Raw genomic sequence first — 22,326 nt, forward strand, 5'->3', positions numbered from 1 at the left:
GGTGCGGGGCTATATGTAAGGCCTGCAGTAACTAGTCTGCGAAGGTGCGGGGGTATATGTAAGGCCTGCAGTAACTAGTCTGCGGGGGTGCGGGGCTATATGTAAGGCCTGCAGTAACTAGTCTGCGGGGGTGCGCGGCTATATGTAAGGCCTGCAGTAACTAGTCTGCGGAGGTGCGAGGCTATATGTAAGGCCTGCAGTAACTGGTCTGCGGGGGTGCGCGGCTATATGTAAGGCCTGCAGTAACTAGTCTGCGGAGGTGCGGGGCTATATGGAAGGCCTGCAGTAACTGGTCTGCGGGGGTGCGCGGCTATATGTAAGGCCTGCAGTAACTAGTCTGCGGAGGTGCGGGGCTATATGTAAGGCCTGCAGTAACTAGTCTGCGGAGGTGCGGGGCTATATGTAAGGCCTGCAGTAACTAGTCTGCGGAGGTGCGGGGCTATATGTAAGGCCTACAGTAACTAGTCTGCGGAGGTGCGGGGCTATATGTAAGGCCTGCAGGTACTAGTCTGCGGAGGTGCCGGGCTATATGTAAGGCCTGCAGTAACTAGTCTGCGGGGGTGCGGGGCTATATGTAAGGCCTGCAGTAACTAGTCTGCGGAGGTGCCGGGCTATATGTAAGGCCTGCAGTAACTAGTCTGCGGAGGTGCGGGGCTATATGTAAGGCCTGCAGTAACTAGTCTGCGGAGGGAGGCTATATGTAAGGCCTGCAGTAACTAGTCTGCGGAGGGAGGCTATATGTAAGGCCTGCAGTAACTAGTCTGCGGAGTGCGGGGCTATATGTAAGGCCTGCAGTAACTAGTCTGCGGGGGTGCGGGGCTATATGTAATGCCTGCAGTAACTAGTCTGCGGAGGTGCGGGGCTATATGTAAGGGCTGCAGTAACTAGTCTGCGGGGGTGCGGGGCTATATGTAAGGCCTGCAGTAACTAGTCTGCGGGGGTGCGGGGCTATATGTAAGGCCTGCAGTAACTAGTCTGCGGGGGTGCGGGGCTATATGTAAGGCCTACAGTAACTAGTCTGTGGGGGTGCGGGGCTATATGTAAGGCCTGCAGTAACTAGTCTGCGGAGGTGACGGGCTATATGTAAGGCCTGCAGTAACTAGTCTGCGGAGGTGCGGGGCTATATGTAAGGCCTGCAGTAACTAGTCTGCGGGGGTGCGGGGCTATATGTAAGGCCTGCAGTAACTAGTCTGCGGAGCGCGGGGCTATATGTAAGGCCTGCAGTAACTGGTCTGCGGGGGTGCAGGGCTATATGTAAGGCCTGCAGTAACTAGTCTGCGGAGGTGCGCGGCTATATGTAAGGCCTGCAGTAACTAGTCTGCGGAGGTGCGAGGCTATATGTAAGGCCTGCAGTAACTAGTCTGCGGAGGTGCGGGGCTATATGTAAGGCCTGCAGTAACTAGTCTGTGGAGGTGCGGGGCTATATGTAAGGCCTACAGTAACTAGTCTGCGGAGGTGCGGGGCTATATGGAAGGCCTGCAGTAACTAGTCTGCGGGAGTGCGGGGCTATATGTAAGGCCTGCAGTAACTAGTCTGCGGGGGTGCGGGGCTATATGTAAGGCCTGCAGTAACTAGTCTGCGGAGGTGCGGGGCTATATGTAAGGCCTGCAGTAACTAGTCTGCGGAGGTGCGGGGCTATATGTAAGGCCTACAGTAACTAGTCTGCGGAGGTGCGGGGCTATATGTAAGGCCTGCAGTAACTAGTCTGCGGAGGTGCGGGGCTATATGTAAGGCCTGCAGTAACTAGTCTGCGGGGGTGCGGGGCTATATGTAAGGCCTGCAGTAACTAGTCTGCGGAGGTGCGGGGCTATATGTAAGGCCTGCAGTAACTAGTGTGCGGGGCTATATGTAAGGCCTGCAGTAACTAGTCTGCGGGGGTGCGGGGCTATATGTAAGGCCTACAGTAACTAGTCTGCGGTGGTGCGGGGCTATATGTAAGGCCTACAGTAACTAGTCTGCGGTGGTGCGGGGCTATATGTAAGGCCTGCAGTAACTAGTGTGCGGAGGTGCGGGGCTATATGTAAGGCCTGCAGTAACTAGTCTGCGGGGGTGCGGGGCTATATGTAAGGCCTACAGTAACTAGTCTGCGGTGGTGCGGGGCTATATGTAAGGCCTGCAGTAACTAGTCTGCGGAGGTGCGGGGCTATATGTAAGGCCTGCAGTAACTAGTCTGCGGAGGAGGGAGGTTATATGTAAGGCCTGCAGTAACTAGTCTGTGGAGGTGCGGGGCTATATGTAAGGCCTGCAGTAACTAGTCTGCGGAGGAGGGAGGTTATATGTAAGGCCTGCAGTAACTAGTCTGCGGGGGTGCGGGGCTATATGTAAGGCCTGCAGTAACTAGTCTGCGGAGGAGGGAGGCTATATGTAAGGCCTGCAGTAACTAGTCTGCGGGGGTGCGGGGCTATATGTAAGGCCTGCAGTAACTAGTCTGCGGAGGTGCGGGGCTATATGTAAGGCCTGCAGTAACTAGTCTACAGAGGTGCGGGGCTATATGTAAGGCCTGCAGTAACTAGTCTGTGGAGGTGCGGGGCTACATAGAAGGCCTGCAGTAACTAGTCTGCGGGGGTGCGAGGCTATATGTAAGGCCTGCAGTAACTAGTCTGCGGGGGTGCGGGGCTATATGTAAGGCCTGCAGTAACTAGTCTGTGGAGGTGCGGGGCTATATGTAAGGCCTGCAGTAACTAGTCTGTGGAGGTGCGGGGCTATATGTAAGGCCTGCAGTAACTAGTCTGCGGGGGTGCGGGGCTATATGTAAGGCCTGCAGTAACTAGTCTGCGGGGGTGCGGGGCTATATGTAAGGCCTGCAGTAACTAGTCTGCGGTGGTGCGGGGCTATATGTAAGGCCTGCAGTAACTAGTCTGCGGAGGTGCGGGGCTATATGTAAGACCTGCAGTAACTAGTCTGCGGAGGTGCTGGGCTATATGTAAGGCCTGCAGTAACTAGTCTGCGGGGGTGCGGGGCTATATGTAAGGCCTGCAGTAACTAGTCTGCGGGGGTGCGGGGCTATATGTAAGGCCTGCAGTAACTAGTCTGCGGAGGTGCGGGGCTATATATAAGGCCTGCAGTAACTAGTCTGCGGAGGTGCGGGGCTATATGTAAGGCCTGCAGTAACTAGTCTGCGGAGGTGCGGGGCTATATGTAAGGCCTGCAGTAACTAGTCTGCGGGAGTGCGGGGCTATATGTAAGGCCTGCAGTAACTAGTCTGCGGAGGTGCCGGGCTATATGTAAGGCCTGCAGTAACTAGTCTGCGGAGGTGCTGGGCTATATGTAAGGCCTGCAGTAACTAGTCTGCGGGGGTGCAGGGCTATATGTAAGGCCTGCAGTAACTAGTCTGCGGAGGTGCGGGGCTATATGTAAGGCCTACAGTAACTAGTCTGTGGGGGTGCGGGGCTATATGTAAGGCCTGCAGTAACTAGTCTGCGGAGGTGCCGGGCTATATGTAAGGCCTGCAGTAACTAGTCTGCGGAGGTGCGGGGCTATATGTAAGGCCTGCAGTAACTAGTCTGCGGGGGTGCGGGGCTATATGTAAGGCCTACAGTAACTAGTCTGTGGAGGTGCGGTGCTATATGTAAGGCCTGCAGTAACTAGTCTGCGGGGGTGCGGGGCTATATGTAAGGCCTGCAGTAACTAGTCTGTGGGGGTGCGGGGCTATATGTAAGGCCTGCAGTAACTAGTCTGCGGAGGTGCGGGGCTATATGTAAGGCCTGCAGTAACTAGTCTGCGGGGGTGCGGGGCTATATGTAAGGCCTGCAGTAACTAGTCTGCGGAGGTGCGGGGCTATATGTAAGGCCTGCAGTAACTAGTCTGTGGAGGTGCGGGGCTATATGTAAGGCCTGCAGTAACTAGTCTGCGGGGGTGCGGGGCTATATGTAAGGCCTGCAGTAACTAGTCTGCGGGGGTGCGGGGCTATATGTAAGGCCTACAGTAACTAGTCTGCGGAGGTGCTGGGCTATATGTAAGGGCTGCAGTAACTAGTCTGCGGGGGTGCGGGGCTATATGTAAGGCCTACAGTAACTAGTCTGCGGGGGTGCGGGGCTATATGTAAGGCCTACAGTAACTAGTCTGCGGGGGTGCGGGGCTATATGTAAGGCCTGCAGTAACTAGTCTGCGGAGGTGCGGGGCTATATGTAATGCCTGCAGTAACTAGTCTGCGGAGGTGCGGGGCTATATGTAAGGCCTGCAGTAACTAGTCTGCGGAGGTGCGGGGCTATATGTAAGGCCTGCAGTAACTAGTCTGTGGAGGTGCGGGGCTATATGTAAGGCCTGCAGTAACTAGTCTGCGGAGGTGCGGGGCTATATGTAAGGGCTGCAGTAACTAGTCTGCGGGGGTGCGGGGCTATATGTAAGGCCTACAGTAACTAGTCTGCGGGGGTGCTGGGCTATATGTAAGGCCTGCAGTAACTAGTCTGTGGGGGTGCGGGGCTATATGTAAGGCCTGCAGTAACTAGTCTGCGGGGGTGCGGGGCTATATGTAAGGCCTGCAGTAACTAGTCTGCGGAGGTGCGGGGCTATATGTAAGGCCTGCAGTAACTAGTCTGTGGGGGTGCGGGGCTATATGTAAGGCCTGCAGTAACTAGTCTGCGGGGGTGCGGGGCTATATGTAAGGCCTGCAGTAACTAGTCTGCGGGGGTGCGGGGCTATATGTAAGGCCTGCAGTAACTAGTCTGCGGTGGTGCGGGGCTATATGTAAGGCCTGCAGTAACTAGTCTGCGGGGGTGCGGGGCTATATGTAAGGCCTGCAGTAACTAGTCTGCGGAGGTGCGGGGCTATATGTAAGGCCTGCAGTAACTAGTCTGCGGGGGTGCGGGGCTATATGTAAGGCCTGCAGTAACTAGTCTACGGAGGTGCTGGGCTATATGTAAGGCCTGCAGTAACTAGTCTGCGGAGGTGCCGGGCTATATGTAAGGCCTGCAGTAACTAGTCTGCGGAGGTGCGGGGCTATATGTAAGGCCTGCAGTAACTAGTCTGCGGAGATGCGGGGCTATATGTAAGGCCTACAGTAACTAGTCTGTGGAGGTGCGGGGCTATATGTAAGGCCTGCAGTAACTAGTCTGCGGGGGTGTGGGGCTATATGTAAGGCCTGCAGTAACTAGTCTGTGGGGGTGCGGGGCTATATGTAAGGCCTGCAGTAACTAGTCTGCGGGGGTGCGGGGCTATATGTAAGGCCTGCAGTAACTAGTCTGCGGAGGTGCGGGGCTATATGTAAGGCCTGCAGTAACTAGTCTGCGGGGGTGCGGGGCTATATCTAAGGCCTGCAGTAACTAGTCTGCGAAGGTGCGGGGCTATATGTAAGGCCTGCAGTAACTAGTCTGCGGAGGTGCGGGGCTATATGTAAGACCTGCAGTAACTAGTCTGCGGGGGTGCTGGGCTATATGTAAGGCCTGCAGTAACTAGTCTGCGGGGGTGCGGGGCTATATGTAAGGCCTGCAGTAACTAGTCTGCGGAGGTGCGGGGCTATATGTAAGACCTGCAGTAACTAGTCTGCGGAGGTGCTGGGCTATATGTAAGGCCTGCAGTAACTAGTCTGTGGAGGTGCAGGGCTATATGTAAGGCCTGCAGTAACTAGTCTGCAGAGGTGCGGGGCTATATGTAAGACCTGCAGTAACTAGTCTGCGGAGGTGCTGGGCTATATGTAAGGCCTGCAGTAACTAGTCTGTGGAGGTGCGGGGCTATATGTAAGACCTGCAGTAACTAGTCTGCGGAGGTGCGGGGCTATATGTAAGGCCTGCAGTAACTAGTCTGTGGAGGTGCAGGGCTATATGTAAGGCCTGCAGTAACTAGTCTGCAGAGGTGCGGGGCTATATGTAAGACCTGCAGTAACTAGTCTGCGGAGGTGCGGGGCTATATGTAAGGCCTGCAGTAACTAGTCTGTGGAGGTGCAGGGCTATATGTAAGGCCTGCAGTAACTAGTCTGCAGAGGTGCGGGGCTATATGTAAGACCTGCAGTAACTAGTCTGCGGAGGTGCTGGGCTATATGTAAGGCCTGCAGTAACTAGTCTGCGGGGGTGCAGGGCTATATGTAAGGCCTGCAGTAACTAGTCTGCGGAGGTGCGGGGCTATATGTAAGGCCTGCAGTAACTAGTCTGCGGAGGTGCGGGGCTATATGTAAGACCTGCAGTAACTAGTCTGCGGAGGTGCTGGGCTATATGTAAGGCCTGCAGTAACTAGTCTGCGGGGGTGCGGGGCTATATGTAAGGCCTGCAGTAACTAGTCTGCGGGGGTGCGGGGCTATATGTAAGGACTGCAGTAACTAGTCTGCGGAGGTGCGGGGCTATATGTAAGGCCTGCAGTAACTAGTCTGCGGAGGTGCGGGGCTATATGTAAGGCCTGCAGTAACTAGTCTGCGGAGGTGCGGGGCTATATGTAAGGCCTGCAGTAACTAGTCTGCGGAGGTGCGGGGCTATATGTAAGGCCTGCAGTAACTAGTCTACGGAGGTGCTGGGCTATATGTAAGGCCTGCAGTAACTAGTCTGCGGAGGTGCCGGGCTATATGTAAGGCCTGCAGTAACTAGTCTGCGGAGGTGCGGGGCTATATGTAAGGCCTGCAGTAACTAGTCTGCGGAGATGCGGGGCTATATGTAAGGCCTACAGTAACTAGTCTGTGGAGGTGCGGGGCTATATGTAAGGCCTGCAGTAACTAGTCTGCGGAGGTGCGGGGCTATATGTAAGGCCTGCAGTAACTAGTCTGCGGGGGTGCGGGGCTATATGTAAGGCCTGCAGTAACTAGTCTGCGAAGGTGCGGGGCTATATGTAAGGCCTGCAGTAACTAGTCTGCGGAGGTGCGGGGCTATATGTAAGACCTGCAGTAACTAGTCTACGGAGGTGCTGGGCTATATGTAAGGCCTGCAGTAACTAGTCTGCGGAGGTGCCGGGCTATATGTAAGGCCTGCAGTAACTAGTCTGCGGAGGTGCGGGGCTATATGTAAGGCCTACAGTAACTAGTCTGTGGAGGTGCGGGGCTATATGTAAGGCCTGCAGTAACTAGTCTGCGGAGGTGCGGGGCTATATGTAAGGCCTGCAGTAACTAGTCTGCGGGGGTGCGGGGCTATATGTAAGGCCTGCAGTAACTAGTCTGCGAAGGTGCGGGGCTATATGTAAGGCCTGCAGTAACTAGTCTGCGGAGGTGCGGGGCTATATGTAAGACCTGCAGTAACTAGTCTGCGGGGGTGCTGGGCTATATGTAAGGCCTGCAGTAACTAGTCTGCGGGGGTGCGGGGCTATATGTAAGGCCTGCAGTAACTAGTCTGCGGAGGTGCGGGGCTATATGTAAGGCCTGCAGTAACTAGTCTGCAGAGGTGCGGGGCTATATGTAAGACCTGCAGTAACTAGTCTGCGGAGGTGCTGGGCTATATGTAAGGCCTGCAGTAACTAGTCTGCGGGGGTGCAGGGCTATATGTAAGGCCTGCAGTAACTAGTCTGCGGAGGTGCGGGGCTATATGTAAGACCTGCAGTAACTAGTCTGCGGGGGTGCTGGGCTATATGTAAGGCCTGCAGTAACTAGTCTGCGGGGGTGCGGGGCTATATGTAAGGCCTGCAGTAACTAGTCTGCGGAGGTGCGGGGCTATATGTAAGGCCTGCAGTAACTAGTCTGCAGAGGTGCGGGGCTATATGTAAGACCTGCAGTAACTAGTCTGCGGAGGTGCTGGGCTATATGTAAGGCCTGCAGTAACTAGTCTGCGGGGGTGCAGGGCTATATGTAAGGCCTGCAGTAACTAGTCTGCGGAGGTGCGGGGCTATATGTAAGGCCTGCAGTAACTAGTCTGCGGAGGTGCGGGGCTATATGTAAGACCTGCAGTAACTAGTCTGCGGAGGTGCTGGGCTATATGTAAGGCCTGCAGTAACTAGTCTGCGGGGGTGCGGGGCTATATGTAAGGCCTGCAGTAACTAGTCTGCGGGGGTGCGGGGCTATATGTAAGGCCTGCAGTAACTAGTCTGCGGAGGTGCGGGGCTATATGTAAGGCCTGCAGTAACTAGTCTGCGGAGGTGCGGGGCTATATGTAATGCCTGCAGTAACTAGTCTGCGGAGGTGCGGGGCTATATGTAAGGCCTGCAGTAACTAGTCTGCGGAGGTGCGGGGCTATATGTAAGGCCTGCAGTAACTAGTCTGTGGAGGTGCGGGGCTATATGTAAGGCCTGCAGTAACTAGTCTGCGGAGGTGCGGGGCTATATGTAAGGGCTGCAGTAACTAGTCTGCGGGGGTGCGGGGCTATATGTAAGGCCTACAGTAACTAGTCTGCGGGGGTGCTGGGCTATATGTAAGGCCTGAAGTAACTAGTCTGTGGAGGTGCTGGGCTATATGTAAGGCCTGCAGTAACTAGTCTGTGGGGGTGCGGGGCTATATGTAAGGCCTGCAGTAACTAGTCTGCGGGGGTGCGGGGCTATATGTAAGGCCTGCAGTAACTAGTCTGCGGGGGTGCAGGGCTATATGTAAGGCCTGCAGTAACTAGTCTGCGGAGGTGCGGGGCTATATGTAAGGCCTACAGTAACTAGTCTGTGGGGGTGCGGGGCTATATGTAAGGCCTGCAGTAACTAGTCTGCGGAGGTGCGGGGCTATATGTAAGGCCTGCAGTAACTAGTCTGTGGGGGTGCGGGGCTATATGTAAGGCCTACAGTAACTAGTCTGCGGAGGTGCCGGGCTATATGTAAGGCCTGCAGTAACTAGTCTGCGGAGGTGCGGGGCTATATGTAAGGCCTGCAGTAACTAGTCTGCGGGGGTGCGGGGCTATATGTAAGGCCTGCAGTAACTAGTCTGCGGAGCGCGGGGCTATATGTAAGGCCTGCAGTAACTGGTCTGCGGGGGTGCAGGGCTATATGTAAGGCCTACAGTAACTAGTCTGTGGGGGTGCGGGGCTATATGTAAGGCCTGCAGTAACTAGTCTGCGGAGGTGCCGGGCTATATGTAAGGCCTGCAGTAACTAGTCTGCGGAGGTGCGGGGCTATATGTAAGGCCTGCAGTAACTAGTCTGCGGGGGTGCGGGGCTATATGTAAGGCCTGCAGTAACTAGTCTGCGGAGCGCGGGGCTATATGTAAGGCCTGCAGTAACTGGTCTGCGGGGGTGCAGGGCTATATGTAAGGCCTGCAGTAACTAGTCTGCGGAGGTGCGCGGCTATATGTAAGGCCTGCAGTAACTAGTCTGCGGAGGTGCGAGGCTATATGTAAGGCCTGCAGTAACTAGTCTGCGGAGGTGCGGGGCTATATGTAAGGCCTGCAGTAACTAGTCTACGGAGGTGCGGGGCTATATGTAAGGCCTGCAGTAACTAGTCTGCGGAGGTGCGGGGCTATATGTAAGGCCTGCAGTAACTAGTCTGCGGGGGTGCGGGGCTATATGTAAGGCCTGCAGTAACTAGTCTGCGGAGGTGCGGGGCTATATGTAAGGCCTGCAGTAACTAGTGTGCGGGGCTATATGTAAGGCCTGCAGTAACTAGTCTGCGGGGGTGCGGGGCTATATGTAAGGCCTACAGTAACTAGTCTGCGGTGGTGCGGGGCTATATGTAAGGCCTGCAGTAACTAGTGTGCGGAGGTGCGGGGCTATATGTAAGGCCTGCAGTAACTAGTCTGCGGGGGTGCGGGGCTATATGTAAGGCCTGCAGTAACTAGTCTGCGGGGGTGCGGGGCTATATGTAAGGCCTGCAGTAACTAGTCTGCGGGGGTGCGGGGCTATATGTAAGGCCTGCAGTAACTAGTCTGCGGAGGAGGGAGGCTATATGTAAGGCCTGCAGTAACTAGTCTGTGGAGGTGCGGGGCTATATAGAAGGCCTGCAGTAACTAGTCTGCGGGGGTGCGAGGCTATATGTAAGGCCTGCAGTAACTAGTCTGCGGGGGTGCGGGGCTATATGTAAGGCCTGCAGTAACTAGTCTGTGGAGGTGCGGGGCTATATGTAAGGCCTGCAGTAACTAGTCTGTGGAGGTGCGGGGCTATATGTAAGGCCTGCAGTAACTAGTCTGCGGAGGGAGGCTATATGTAAGGCCTGCAGTAACTAGTCTGCGGAGGTGCGGGGCTATATGTAAGGCCTGCAGTAACTAGTCTGTGGAGGTGCGGGGCTATATGTAAGGCCTGCAGTAACTAGTCTGCGGGGGTGCGGGGCTATATGTAAGGCCTGCAGTAACTAGTCTGCGGGGGTGCGGGGCTATATGTAAGGCCTGCAGTAACTAGTCTGCGGAGGGAGGCTATATGTAAGGCCTGCAGTAACTAGTCTGTGGAGGTGCGGGGCTATATGTAAGGCCTGCAGTAACTAGTCTGCGGAGTGCGGGGCTATATGTAAGGCCTGCAGTAACTAGTCTGTGGAGGTGCCGGGCTATATGTAAGGCCTGCAGTAACTAGTCTGTGGAGGTGCGGGGCTATATGTAAGGCCTGCAGTAACTAGTCTGCGGAGTGCGGGGCTATATGTAAGGCCTGCAGTAACTAGTCTGCGGGGGTGCGGGGCTATATGTAAGGCCTGCAGTAACTAGTCTGTGGAGGTGCAGGGCTATATGTAAGGCCTGCAGTAACTAGTCTGTGGAGGTGCGGGGCTATATGTAAGGCCTGCAGTAACTAGTCTGTGGAGGTGCAGGGCTATATGTAAGGCCTGCAGTAACTAGTCTGCGGAGGTGCCGGGCTATATGTAAGGCCTGCAGTAACTAGTCTGCGGAGGTGCGGGGCTATATGTAAGGCCTGCAGTAACTAGTCTGCGGAGGTGCGGGGCTATATGTAATGCCTGCAGTAACTAGTCTGCGGGGGTGCGGGGCTATATGTAAGGCCTGCAGTAACTAGTCTGCGGGGGTGCGGGGCTATATGTAAGGCCTGCAGTAACTAGTCTGCGGAGGTGCGGGGCTATATGTAAGGCCTGCAGTAACTAGTCTACGGAGGTGCTGGGCTATATGTAAGGCCTGCAGTAACTAGTCTGCGGAGGAGGGAGGCTATATGTAAGGCCTGCAGTAACTAGTCTGTGGAGGTGCGGGGCTATATGTAAGGCCTGCAGTAACTAGTCTGTGGAGGTGCGGGGCTATATAGAAGGCCTGCAGTAACTAGTCTGCGGGGGTGCGAGGCTATATGTAAGGCCTGCAGTAACTAGTCTGCGGGGGTGCGGGGCTATATGTAAGGCCTGCAGTAACTAGTCTGTGGAGGTGCAGGGCTATATGTAAGGCCTGCAGTAACTAGTCTGTGGAGGTGCGGGGCTATATGTAAGGCCTGCAGTAACTAGTCTGTGGAGGTGCAGGGCTATATGTAAGGCCTGCAGTAACTAGTCTGCGGAGGTGCGGGGCTATATGTAAGGCCTGCAGTAACTAGTCTACGGAGGTGCTGGGCTATATGTAAGGCCTGCAGTAACTAGTCTGCGGAGGTGCGGGGCTATATGTAAGGCCTGCAGTAACTAGTCTGTGGAGGTGCGGGGCTATATGTAAGGCCTGCAGTAACTAGTCTGTGGAGGTGCGGGGCTATATAGAAGGCCTGCAGTAACTAGTCTGCGGGGGTGCGAGGCTATATGTAAGGCCTGCAGTAACTAGTCTGCGGGGGTGCGGGGCTATATGTAAGGCCTGCAGTAACTAGTCTGTGGAGGTGCGGGGCTATATGTAAGGCCTGCAGTAACTAGTCTGTGGAGGTGTGGGGCTATATGTAAGGCCTGCAGTAACTAGTCTGCGGAGGGAGGCTATATGTAAGGCCTGCAGTAACTAGTCTGTGGAGGTGCGGGGCTATATGTAAGGCCTGCAGTAACTAGTCTGCGGGGGTGCGGGGCTATATGTAAGGCCTGCAGTAACTAGTCTGCGGGGGTGCGGGGCTATATGTAAGGCCTGCAGTAACTAGTCTGCGGAGGGAGGCTATATGTAAGGCCTGCAGTAACTAGTCTGTGGAGGTGCGGGGCTATATGTAAGGCCTGCAGTAACTAGTCTGCGGAGTGCGGGGCTATATGTAAGGCCTGCAGTAACTAGTCTGCGGAGTGCGGGGCTATATGTAAGGCCTGCAGTAACTAGTCTGCGGGGGTGCGGGGCTATATGTAAGGCCTGCAGTAACTAGTCTGTGGAGGTGCAGGGCTATATGTAAGGCCTGCAGTAACTAGTCTGCGGAGGGAGGCTATATGTAAGGCCTGCAGTAACTAGTCTGCGGAGGTGCGGGGCTATATGTAAGGCCTGCAGTAACTAGTCTGCGGAGGTGCGGGGCTATATGTAAGGCCTGCAGTAACTAGTCTGCGGGGGTGCGGGGCTATATGTAAGGCCTGCAGTAACTAGTCTGCGGGGGTGCGGGGCTATATGTTAGGCCTGCAGTAACTAGTCTGTGGAGGTGCGGGGCTATATGTAATGCCTGCAGTAACTAGTCTGCGGAGGTGCGGGGCTATATGTAATGCCTGCAGTAACTAGTCTGCGGAGGTGCGGGGCTATATGTAAGGCCTGCAGTAACTAGTCTGCGGAGGTGCGGGGCTATATGTAAGGCCTGCAGTAACTAGTCTGTGGGGGTGCGGGGCTATATGTAATGCCTGCAGTAACTAGTCTGCGGGGGTGCGGGGCTATATGTAAGGCCTGCAGTAACTAGTCTGCGGAGGTGCGGGGCTATATGTAAGGGCTGCAGTAACTAGTCTGCGGGGGTGCGGGGCTATATGTAAGGCCTACAGTAACTAGTCTGCGGGGGTGCGGGGCTATATGTAAGGCCTACAGTAACTAGTCTGCGGGGGTGCGGGGCTATATGTAAGGCCTGCAGTAACTAGTCTGCGGAGGTGCGGGGCTATATGTAAGGCCTACAGTAACTAGTCTGCGGGGGTGCGGGGCTATATGTAAGGCCTACAGTAACTAGTCTGTGGAGGTGCGGTGCTATATGTAAGGCCTGCAGTAACTAGTCTGCGGGGGTGCGGGGCTATATGTAAGGCCTGCAGTAACTAGTCTGTGGGGGTGCGGGGCTATATGTAAGGCCTGCAGTAACTAGTCTGCGGGGGTGCGGGGCTATATGTAAGGCCTGCAGTAACTAGTCTGCGGAGGTGCGGGGCTATATGTAAGGCCTGCAGTAACTAGTCTGCGGGGGTGCGGGGCTATATGTAAGGCCTGCAGTAACTAGTCTGCGGAGGTGCCGGGCTATATGTAAGGCCTGCAGTAACTAGTCTGTGGAGGTGCGGGGCTATATGTAAGGCCTGCAGTAACTAGTCTGCGGGGGTGCGGGGCTATATGTAAGGCCTGCAGTAACTAGTCTGCGGGGGTGCGGGGCTATATGTAAGGCCTACAGTAACTAGTCTGCGGAGGTGCTGGGCTATATGTAAGGGCTGCAGTAACTAGTCTGCGGGGGTGCGGGGCTATATGTAAGGCCTACAGTAACTAGTCTGCGGGGGTGCGGGGCTATATGTAAGGCCTACAGTAACTAGTCTGCGGGGGTGCGGGGCTATATGTAAGGCCTGCAGTAACTAGTCTGCGGAGGTGCGGGGCTATATGTAATGCCTGCAGTAACTAGTCTGCGGAGGTGCGGGGCTATATGTAAGGCCTGCAGTAACTAGTCTGCGGAGGTGCGGGGCTATATGTAAGGCCTGCAGTAACTAGTCTGTGGAGGTGCGGGGCTATATGTAAGGCCTGCAGTAACTAGTCTGCGGAGGTGCGGGGCTATATGTAAGGGCTGCAGTAACTAGTCTGCGGGGGTGCGGGGCTATATGTAAGGCCTACAGTAACTAGTCTGCGGGGGTGCTGGGCTATATGTAAGGCCTGCAGTAACTAGTCTGTGGGGGTGCGGGGCTATATGTAAGGCCTGCAGTAACTAGTCTGCGGGGGTGCGGGGCTATATGTAAGGCCTGCAGTAACTAGTCTGCGGAGGTGCGGGGCTATATGTAAGACCTGCAGTAACTAGTCTGCGGAGGTGCTGGGCTATATGTAAGGCCTGCAGTAACTAGTCTGTGGGGGTGCGGGGCTATATGTAAGGCCTGCAGTAACTAGTCTGCGGGGGTGCGGGGCTATATGTAAGGCCTGCAGTAACTAGTCTGCGGGGGTGCGGGGCTATATGTAAGGCCTGCAGTAACTAGTCTGCGGAGGTGCGGGGCTATATGTAAGGCCTGCAGTAACTAGTCTGCGGAGATGCGGGGCTATATGTAAGGCCTGCAGTAACTAGTCTGCGGAGGTGCGGGGCTATATGTAAGGCCTGCAGTAACTAGTCTGCGGGGGTGCGGGGCTATATGTAAGGCCTGCAGTAACTAGTCTGCGAAGGTGCGGGGCTATATGTAAGGCCTGCAGTAACTAGTCTGCGGAGGTGCGGGGCTATATGTAAGACCTGCAGTAACTAGTCTGTGGAGGTGCGGGGCTATATGTAAGGCCTGCAGTAACTAGTCTGCGGGGGTGCGGGGCTATATGTAAGGCCTGCAGTAACTAGTCTGCGGGGGTGCTGGGCTATATGTAAGGCCTGCAGTAACTAGTCTGCGGGGGTGCGGGGCTATATGTAAGGCCTGCAGTAACTAGTCTGCGGAGGTGCGGGGCTATATGTAAGGCCTACAGTAACTAGTCTGCGGAGGTGCGGGGCTATATGTAAGGCCTGCAGTAACCAGTCTGTGGAGGTGCGGGGCTATATGTAAGGCCTGCAGTAACTAGTCTGCGGAGGTGCGGGGCTATATGTAAGGCCTGCAGTAACTAGTCTGCGGGGGTGCGGGGCTATATGTAAGGCCTGCAGTAACTAGTCTGTGGGGGTGCGGGGCTATATGTAAGGCCTGCAGTAACTAGTCTGCGGGGGTGCGGGGCTATATGTAAGGCCTGCAGTAACTAGTCTGCAGAGGTGCGGGGCTATATGTAAGACCTGCAGTAACTAGTCTGCGGAGGTGCTGGGCTATATGTAAGGCCCGCAGTAACTAGTCTGCGGGGGTGCAGGGCTATATGTAAGGCCTGCAGTAACTAGTCTGCGGAGGTGCGGGGCTATATGTAAGGCCTGCAGTAACTAGTCTGCGGAGGTGCGGGGCTATATGTAAGACCTGCAGTAACTAGTCTGCGGAGGTGCTGGGCTATATGTAAGGCCTGCAGTAACTAGTCTGCGGGGGTGCGGGGCTATATGTAAGGCCTGCAGTAACTAGTCTGCGGGGGTGCGGGGCTATATGTAAGGCCTGCAGTAACTAGTCTGCGGAGGTGCGGGGCTATATGTAAGGCCTGCAGTAACTAGTCTGCGGAGGTGCGGGGCTATATGTAAGGCCTGCAGTAACTAGTCTGCGGAGGTGCGGGGCTATATGTAAGGCCTGCAGTAACTAGTCTGCGGAGGTGCGGGGCTATATGTAAGGCCTGCAGTAACTAGTCTGCGGGGCTATATGTAAGGCCTGCAGTAACTAGTCTGCGGAGGTGCGGGGCTATATGTAAGGCCTGCAGTAACTAGTCTGCGGGAGTGCGGGGCTATATGTAAGGCCTGCAGTAACTAGTCTGTGGAGGTGCGGGGCTATATGTAAGGCCTGCAGTAACTAGTCTGTGGGGGTGCGGGGCTATATGTAAGGCCTGCAGTAACTAGTCTACGGAGGTGCGGGGCTATATGTAAGGCCTGCAGTAACTAGTCTGCGGAGGTGCCGGGCTATATGTAAGACCTGCAGTAACTAGTCTGCGGAGGTGCTGGGCTATATGTAAGGCCTGCAGTAACTAGTCTGCGGGGGTGCGGGGCTATATGTAAGGCCTGCAGTAACTAGTCTGCGGGGGTGCGGGGCTATATGTAAGGCCTGCAGTAACTAGTCTGCGGAGGTGCGGGGCTATATGTAAGGCCTGCAGTAACTAGTCTGCGGAGGTGCGGGGCTATATGTAAGGCCTGCAGTAACTAGTCTGCGGAGGTGCGGGGCTATATGTAAGGCGTGCAGTAACTAGTCTGCGGGAGTGCGGGGCTATATGTAAGGCCTGCAGTAACTAGTCTGTGGAGGTGCGGGGCTATATGTAAGGCCTGCAGTAACTAGTCTGTGGGGGTGCGGGGCTATATGTAAGGCCTGCAGTAACTAGTCTGCGGAGGTGCGGGGCTATATGTAAGGCCTGCAGTAACTAGTCTACGGAGGTGCGGGGCTATATGTAAGGCCTGCAGTAACTAGTCTGTGGAGGTGCGGGGCTATATGTAAGGCCTGCAGTAACTAGTCTGCGGGGGTGCGGGGCTATATGTAAGGCCTGCAGTAACTAGTCTGCGGAGGGAGGCTATATGTAAGGCCTGCAGTAACTAGTCTGCGGGGGTGCAGGGCTATATGTAATGCCTGCAGTAACTAGTCTGCGGAGGTGCGGGGCTATATGTAAGGCCTGCAGTAACTAGTCTGCGAAGGTGCGGGGCTATATGTAAGGCCTGCAGTAACTAGTCTGCGGAGGTGCGGGGCTATATGTAAGGCCTGCAGTAAGTAGTCTGCGGAGGTGCGGGGCTATATGTAAGGCCTGCAGTAACTAGTCTGCGGAGGTGCGGGGCTATATGTAAGGCCTATATTTTACTACATTTGCATCCCTTGTAGAGGACCCCTCGGTGTGTTAGGAGGCCGCCGTGTCTCCCCCTGCGGGCCGGAAGACTTGGAGGTTCTGTGAGATGAGATCATGTTTTCAAAAGTTACATTTTGAGGTACAAGTATTGTTTGGTCCCTTTTTTATTGCAGATTTTGTGAGGCCGCTGCAGCCTGGCGTCTGTGCTTCGGGCCCGGGGCGGCCGCTTACCCCCTGGGAGCGGCAGATGGCTGAAGGCGCCCTTTAAATGCACAGATTGCCGTACGGCCCGCGCCGCTGCTTCTCTGGGCTGACTGGCGGTGTGCGGTATAATGTAATACTGAGGTATGGTAGATCGTCGCACGGTTATGGTAGTCGGATCGTCGCACGGTTATGGTAGTCGGATCGTCGCACGGTTATGGTAGTCGGATCGTCGCACGGTTATGGTAGTCGGATCGTCGCACGGTTATGGTAGTCGGATCGTCGCACGGTTATGGTAGTCGGATCGTCGCACGGTTATGGTAGTCGGATCGTCGCACGGTTATGGTAGTCGGATCGCCGCACGGTTATGGTAGTCGGATCGTCGCACGGTTATGGTAGTCGGATCGTCGCACGGTTATGGTAGTCGGATCGTCGCACGGTTATGGTAGTCGGATCGTCGCACGGTTATGGTAGTCGGATCGTCGCACGGTTATGGTAGTCGGATCGTCGCACGGTTATGGTAGTCGGATCGTCGCACCGTTATGGTAGTCGGATCGTCGCACGGTTATGGTAGTCGGATCGTCGCACGGTTATGGTAGTCGGATCGTCGCACGGTTATGGTAGTCGGATCGTCGCACGGTTATGGTAGTCGGATCGTCGCACGGTTATGGTAGTCGGATCGTCGCACGGTTATGGTAGTCGGATCGTCGCACGGTTATGGTAGTCGGATCGTCGCACGGTTATGGTAGTCGGATCGTCGCACGGTTATGGTAGTCGGATCGTCGCACGGTTATGGTAGTCGGATCGTCGCACGGTTATGGTAGTCGGATCGTCGCACGGTTATGGTAGTCGGATCGTCGCACGGTTATGGTAGTCGGATCGTCGCACGGTTATGGTAGTCGGATCGTCGCACGGTTATGGTAGTCGGATCGTCGCACGGTTATGGTAGTCGGATCGTCGCACGGTTATGGTAGTCGGATCGTCGCACGGTTATGGTAGTCGGATCGTCGCACGGTTATGGTAGTCGGATCGTCGCACGGTTATGGTAGTCGGATCGTCGCGCGGTTATGGTAGTCGGATCGTCGCGCGGTTATGGTAGTCGGATCGTCGCGCGGTTATGGTAGTCGGATCGTCGCACGGTTATGGTAGTCGGATCGTCGCACGGTTATGGTAGTCGGATCGTCGCACGGTTATGGTAGTCGGATCGTCGCACGGTTATGGTAGTCGGATCGTCGCACGGTTATGGTAGTCGGATCGTCGCACGGTTATGGTAGTCGGATCGCCGCACGGTTATGGTAGTCGGATCGTCGCACGGTTATGGTAGTCGGATCGTCGCACGGTTATGGTAGTCGGATCGTCGCACGGTTATGGTAGTCGGATCGTCGCACGGTTATGGTAGTCGGATCGTCGCACGGTTATGGTAGTCGGATCGTCGCACGGTTATGGTAGTCGGATCGTCGCACCGTTATGGTAGTCGGATCGTCGCACGGTTATGGTAGTCGGATCGTCGCACGGTTATGGTAGTCGGATCGTCGCACGGTTATGGTAGTCGGATCGTCGCACGGTTATGGTAGTCGGATCGTCGCACGGTTATGGTAGTCGGATCGTCGCACGGTTATGGTAGTCGGATCGTCGCACGGTTATGGTAGTCGGATCGTCGCACGGTTATGGTAGTCGGATCGTCGCACGGTTATGGTAGTCGGATCGTCGCACGGTTATGGTAGTCGGATCGTCGCACGGTTATGGTAGTCGGATCGTCGCACGGTTATGGTAGTCGGATCGTCGCACGGTTATGGTAGTCGGATCGTCGCACGGTTATGGTAGTCGGATCGTCGCACGGTTATGGTAGTCGGATCGTCGCACGGTTATGGTAGTCGGATCGCCGCACGGTTATGGTAGTCGGATCGTCGCACGGTTATGGTAGTCGGATCGTCGCACGGTTATGGTAGTCGGATCGTCGCACGGTTATGGTAGTCGGATCGTCGCACGGTTATGGTAGTCGGATCGTCGCACCGTTATGGTAGTCGGATCGTCGCACGGTTATGGTAGTCGGATCGTCGCACGGTTATGGTAGTCGGATCGTCGCACGGTTATGGTAGTCGGATCGTCGCACGGTTATGGTAGTCGGATCGTCGCACGGTTATGGTAGTCGGATCGTCGCACCGTTATGGTAGTCGGATCGTCGCACCGTTATGGTAGTCGGATCGTCGCACGGTTATGGTAGTCGGATCGTCGCACGGTTATGGTAGTCGGATCGTCGCACGGTTATGGTAGTCGGATCGTCGCACGGTTATGGTAGTCGGATCGTCGCACGGTTATGGTAGTCGGATCGTCGCACGGTTAACCTTCCTGCGGGACTCAAAATGTGGAATTGGCTTAAAGTTTAATTATTGGGAAAAAATAAAGGCAGAAAAAGTTAAAAAAGACCTCTTTTTTTCCATATTAATAATTAGAATAAAGGCAGATTTGGCGCCGCCGCGCCCGTGAGAGTCCGATCCAGCAAACAGACACCTATATGAATGCCATCAGAACTGTCACAGCGACTCCAAAATGGGACTAGTAGGAACTGCAGGCCTTCCGTCCCAAACGGGCGCGGCACAGCTGATCCATAAGGGGTTAATCCTGCGTGTGCATGTAGTGCGGCCGTGTAACTGTCTGTCTTCCATCTGTCCAGTGCCATCGGGGATGCCTCTACACAAGCACCCTCCTGCCATCTGGCAGTCGCTGAAGTTGAAGGAAGGTATCTACGCCCGCCTGCCGGCACATTACCTGAAGTCCCTGCATGACCCCGAGAAGCCCACGCCGGTGCACTGGAGGCCACACCGGCAGAAGTACCGACTCAACCCCAAGTCCGGACAGCGCGAGCGCCTCCAAGATGTCCCGGTGCTGCCCTACTTCCCTCCGCAGGCCGACGAGGGACTCTGGGGTGGAGAAGGCTGGATATCAGGCTACCGATATGCAAATAATGACAAGGTGAAGGCGATGCACAAACGTGACGTTAACCCCTAGAAGACCGCAATGTTGTAAAGGAGCACTTGTGATGGGTTATGGTGTGTGGGAGCGCTCGTGCGATGGGTTATGGCGTAAAGGAGCGCTCGTGGGATGGGTTATGGCGTGTGGGAGCGCTCGTGGGATGGGTTATGGCGTGTGGGAGCGCTCGTGGGATGGGTTAGGGCGTGAGGGAGCGCTCGTGGGATGGGTTAGGGCGTGAGGGAGCGCTCGTGGGATGGGTTAGGGCGTGAAGGAGCGCTCGTGGGATGGGTTAGGGCATAAAGGAGCGCTCGTGGGATGGGTTATGGCGTGTGGGAGCGCTCGTGGGATGGGTTATGGCGTGTGGGAGCGCTCGTGGGATGGGTTAGGGCGTGAGGGAGCGCTCGTGGGATGGGTTAGGGCGTGAGGGAGCGCTCGTGGGATGGGTTAGGGCGTGAAGGAGCGCTCGTGGGATGGGTTATGGCGTGTGGGAGCGCTCGTGGGATGGGTTATGGCGTGTGGGAGCGCTCGTGGGATGGGTTAGGGCGTGAGGGAGCGCTCGTGGGATGGGTTAGGGCGTGAGGGAGCGCTCGTGGGATGGGTTAGGGCGTGAAGGAGCGCTCGTGGGATGGGTTAGGGCGTGAGGGAGCGCTCGTGGGATGGGTTAAGGCGTGAGGGAGCGCTCGTGGGATGGGTTAGGGCGTAAAGGAGCGCTCGTGGGATGGGTTATGGCGTAAAGGAGCGCTCGTGGGATGGGTTACGGCGCGGGGGAGCGCTCGTGGGATGGGTTAGGGCGTAAAGGAGCGCTCGGATGGGTTAGGGCGTAAAGGAGCGCTCGTGGGATGGGTTATGGCGTAAAGGAGCGCTCGTGGGATGGGTTATGGCGTGTGGGAGCGCTCGTGGGATGGGTTAGGGCGTGAGGGAGCGCCCGTGGGATGGGTTGGGGCGTGAGGGGGGCGCCCGTGGGATGGGTTGGGGCGTGAGGGGGGCGCCCGTGGGATGGGTTGGGGCGTGAGGGGGGCGCCCGTGGGATGGGTTGGGGCGTGAGGGGGGGCGCCCGTGGGATGGGTTGGGGCGTGAGGGGGGGCGCCCGTGGGATGGGTTGGGGCGTGAGGGGGCGCCCGTGGCATGGGTTGGGGCGTGAGGGGGGCGCCCGTGGGATTCACTATAACGCAGGGTTACAGCACTTGGTCCTTAGGGGGTTAATGTGCTTGTCTGAAGGTGCAGTCTATTAGTGGGGAGGGGGAGGGCATCTGCTATCTGAGTGGGGGGCTGGTGGTCTCTGGGCGGTCTCCCGCCTCCGTGACTGTGCGCCGTGTAATGCTACATTTGTGTTGCAGGGGGCAGACTTCGTGGCGCACAGCGGTGAGCTGGGAGTATGAAGAAGGTTGTTACTTCCTTGCCCCCCAGTAGTCTCACATGAGTGTGATTTAACCCTTCCCGCTCCGGCCCTTTGTGTTTCTTTGTGTTTTCCATTTTTCTCTCCCTGCTTTCCAAAAACCCTAAGGCCTCATGTCCACGGGGAAAATCAGATCCGCTGCAGATTCTACATGTAGAATCTGCAGCGGGTCCCTCCTGCCCCGCGGACATGAGCGCCGAAAATAAGAATTTAAAAGTATTTACCATCCGGCGCGGGCGGAGAAGATCAGCTGTTTCTCACGGCCGGATCTTCATTTTCGGCCGGCGGATGAATTCCTGACGCCGGCGGCACGTCGCCGGCACGTCGCCGACGTGCCGCGCGCATGCGCCGGGCACATCCGCCGAGCCGAAGCAAGGAAGATGCGGCCGTGAGGAACAGCTGACCTTCCCCGCCCGCGCCGGATGGTAAATACTTTAAATTCCTATTTTAGGTCTCCCGCGGATCCGGACGGCTTCCATAGGCTTCAATAGAAGCCCGCGGGAGCCGTCCCCGCGGGAGACCCGCACGAAAATGGAGCATGGTCCGGATTTTTCCATGCTCCATTTTTTTTAAAATCCCTTTTATTGACGATCCGCGGGTATTTATCTACCCGCGGGTGGTCAATGCATCCCTATGGGATGCGGATCCGCATGCGGGAGATCCGCTGCGGATCTTAAATCATATTTTGCCCGTGGACATGAGCCCTAAGGCCTCATGTCCACGGGCAAAATATGATTTAGGATCCGCAGCGGATCTCCCGCGTGCGGATCCGCATCCCATAGGGATGCATTGACCACCCGCGGGTAGATAAATACCCGCGGATCGTCAATAAAAGGGATTTTAAAAAAAATGGAGCATGGAAAAATCCGGACCATGCTCCATTTTCGTGCGGGTCTCCCGCGGGGACGGCTCCCGCGGGCTTCTATTGAAGCCTATGGAAGCCGTCCGGATCCGCGGGAGACCTAAAATAGGAATTTAAAGTATTTACCATCCGGCGCGGGCGGGGAAGGTCAGCTGTTCCTCACGGCCGCATCTTCCTTGCTTCGGCTCGGCGGATGTGCCCGGCGCATGCGCGCGGCACGTCGGCGACGTGCCGGCGACGTGCCGCCGGCGTCAGGAATTCATCCGCCGGCCGAAGATGAAGATCCGGCCGTGAGGAACAGCTGATGTTCTCCGCCCGCGCCGGATGGTAAATACTTTTAAATTCTTATTTTCGGCGCTCATGTCCGCGGGGCAGGAGGGACCCGCTGCAGATTCTACATGTAGAATCTGTAGCGGATCTGATTTTCCCCGTGGACATGAGGCCTAAGTCTTTTATTTCCCAGCGCTCGCTGCCCCCCCCCCCCCCCCCCCATTGCCGTTCCGTAGAATGTTCTGGAAAACTTAAAGGGGTTGTCCCGAGGCAGCAAGT

The 22,326-nt window shown here is 56.0% G+C and overlaps 1 protein-coding gene across 2 annotated transcripts in view; it reads left to right on the top strand.

The window, feature by feature from the left end:
* The window catches only part of MRPL28 (mitochondrial ribosomal protein L28), a 64,421-nt gene that overhangs the window by 36,069 nt on the left and 6,026 nt on the right, over nucleotides 1–22,326 (top strand). The window contains exon 2 of one of the 2 annotated variants that reach the window (XM_066577244.1): nucleotides 19,221–19,519. In XM_066577244.1, the coding sequence (XP_066433341.1) occupies nucleotides 19,232–19,519 (288 nt within the window). In that variant the 5' untranslated portion in view covers nucleotides 19,221–19,231. Of the gene's footprint in view, nucleotides 1–19,212; nucleotides 19,520–22,326 lie in introns of both variants that reach the window. The other variant, XM_066577245.1, reaches the window with a different exon arrangement.

The sequence above is a fragment of the Eleutherodactylus coqui genome, chromosome 8 (assembly GCF_035609145.1).
Source record: "Eleutherodactylus coqui strain aEleCoq1 chromosome 8, aEleCoq1.hap1, whole genome shotgun sequence".
Classification (NCBI taxonomy): domain Eukaryota; kingdom Metazoa; phylum Chordata; class Amphibia; order Anura; family Eleutherodactylidae; genus Eleutherodactylus; species Eleutherodactylus coqui.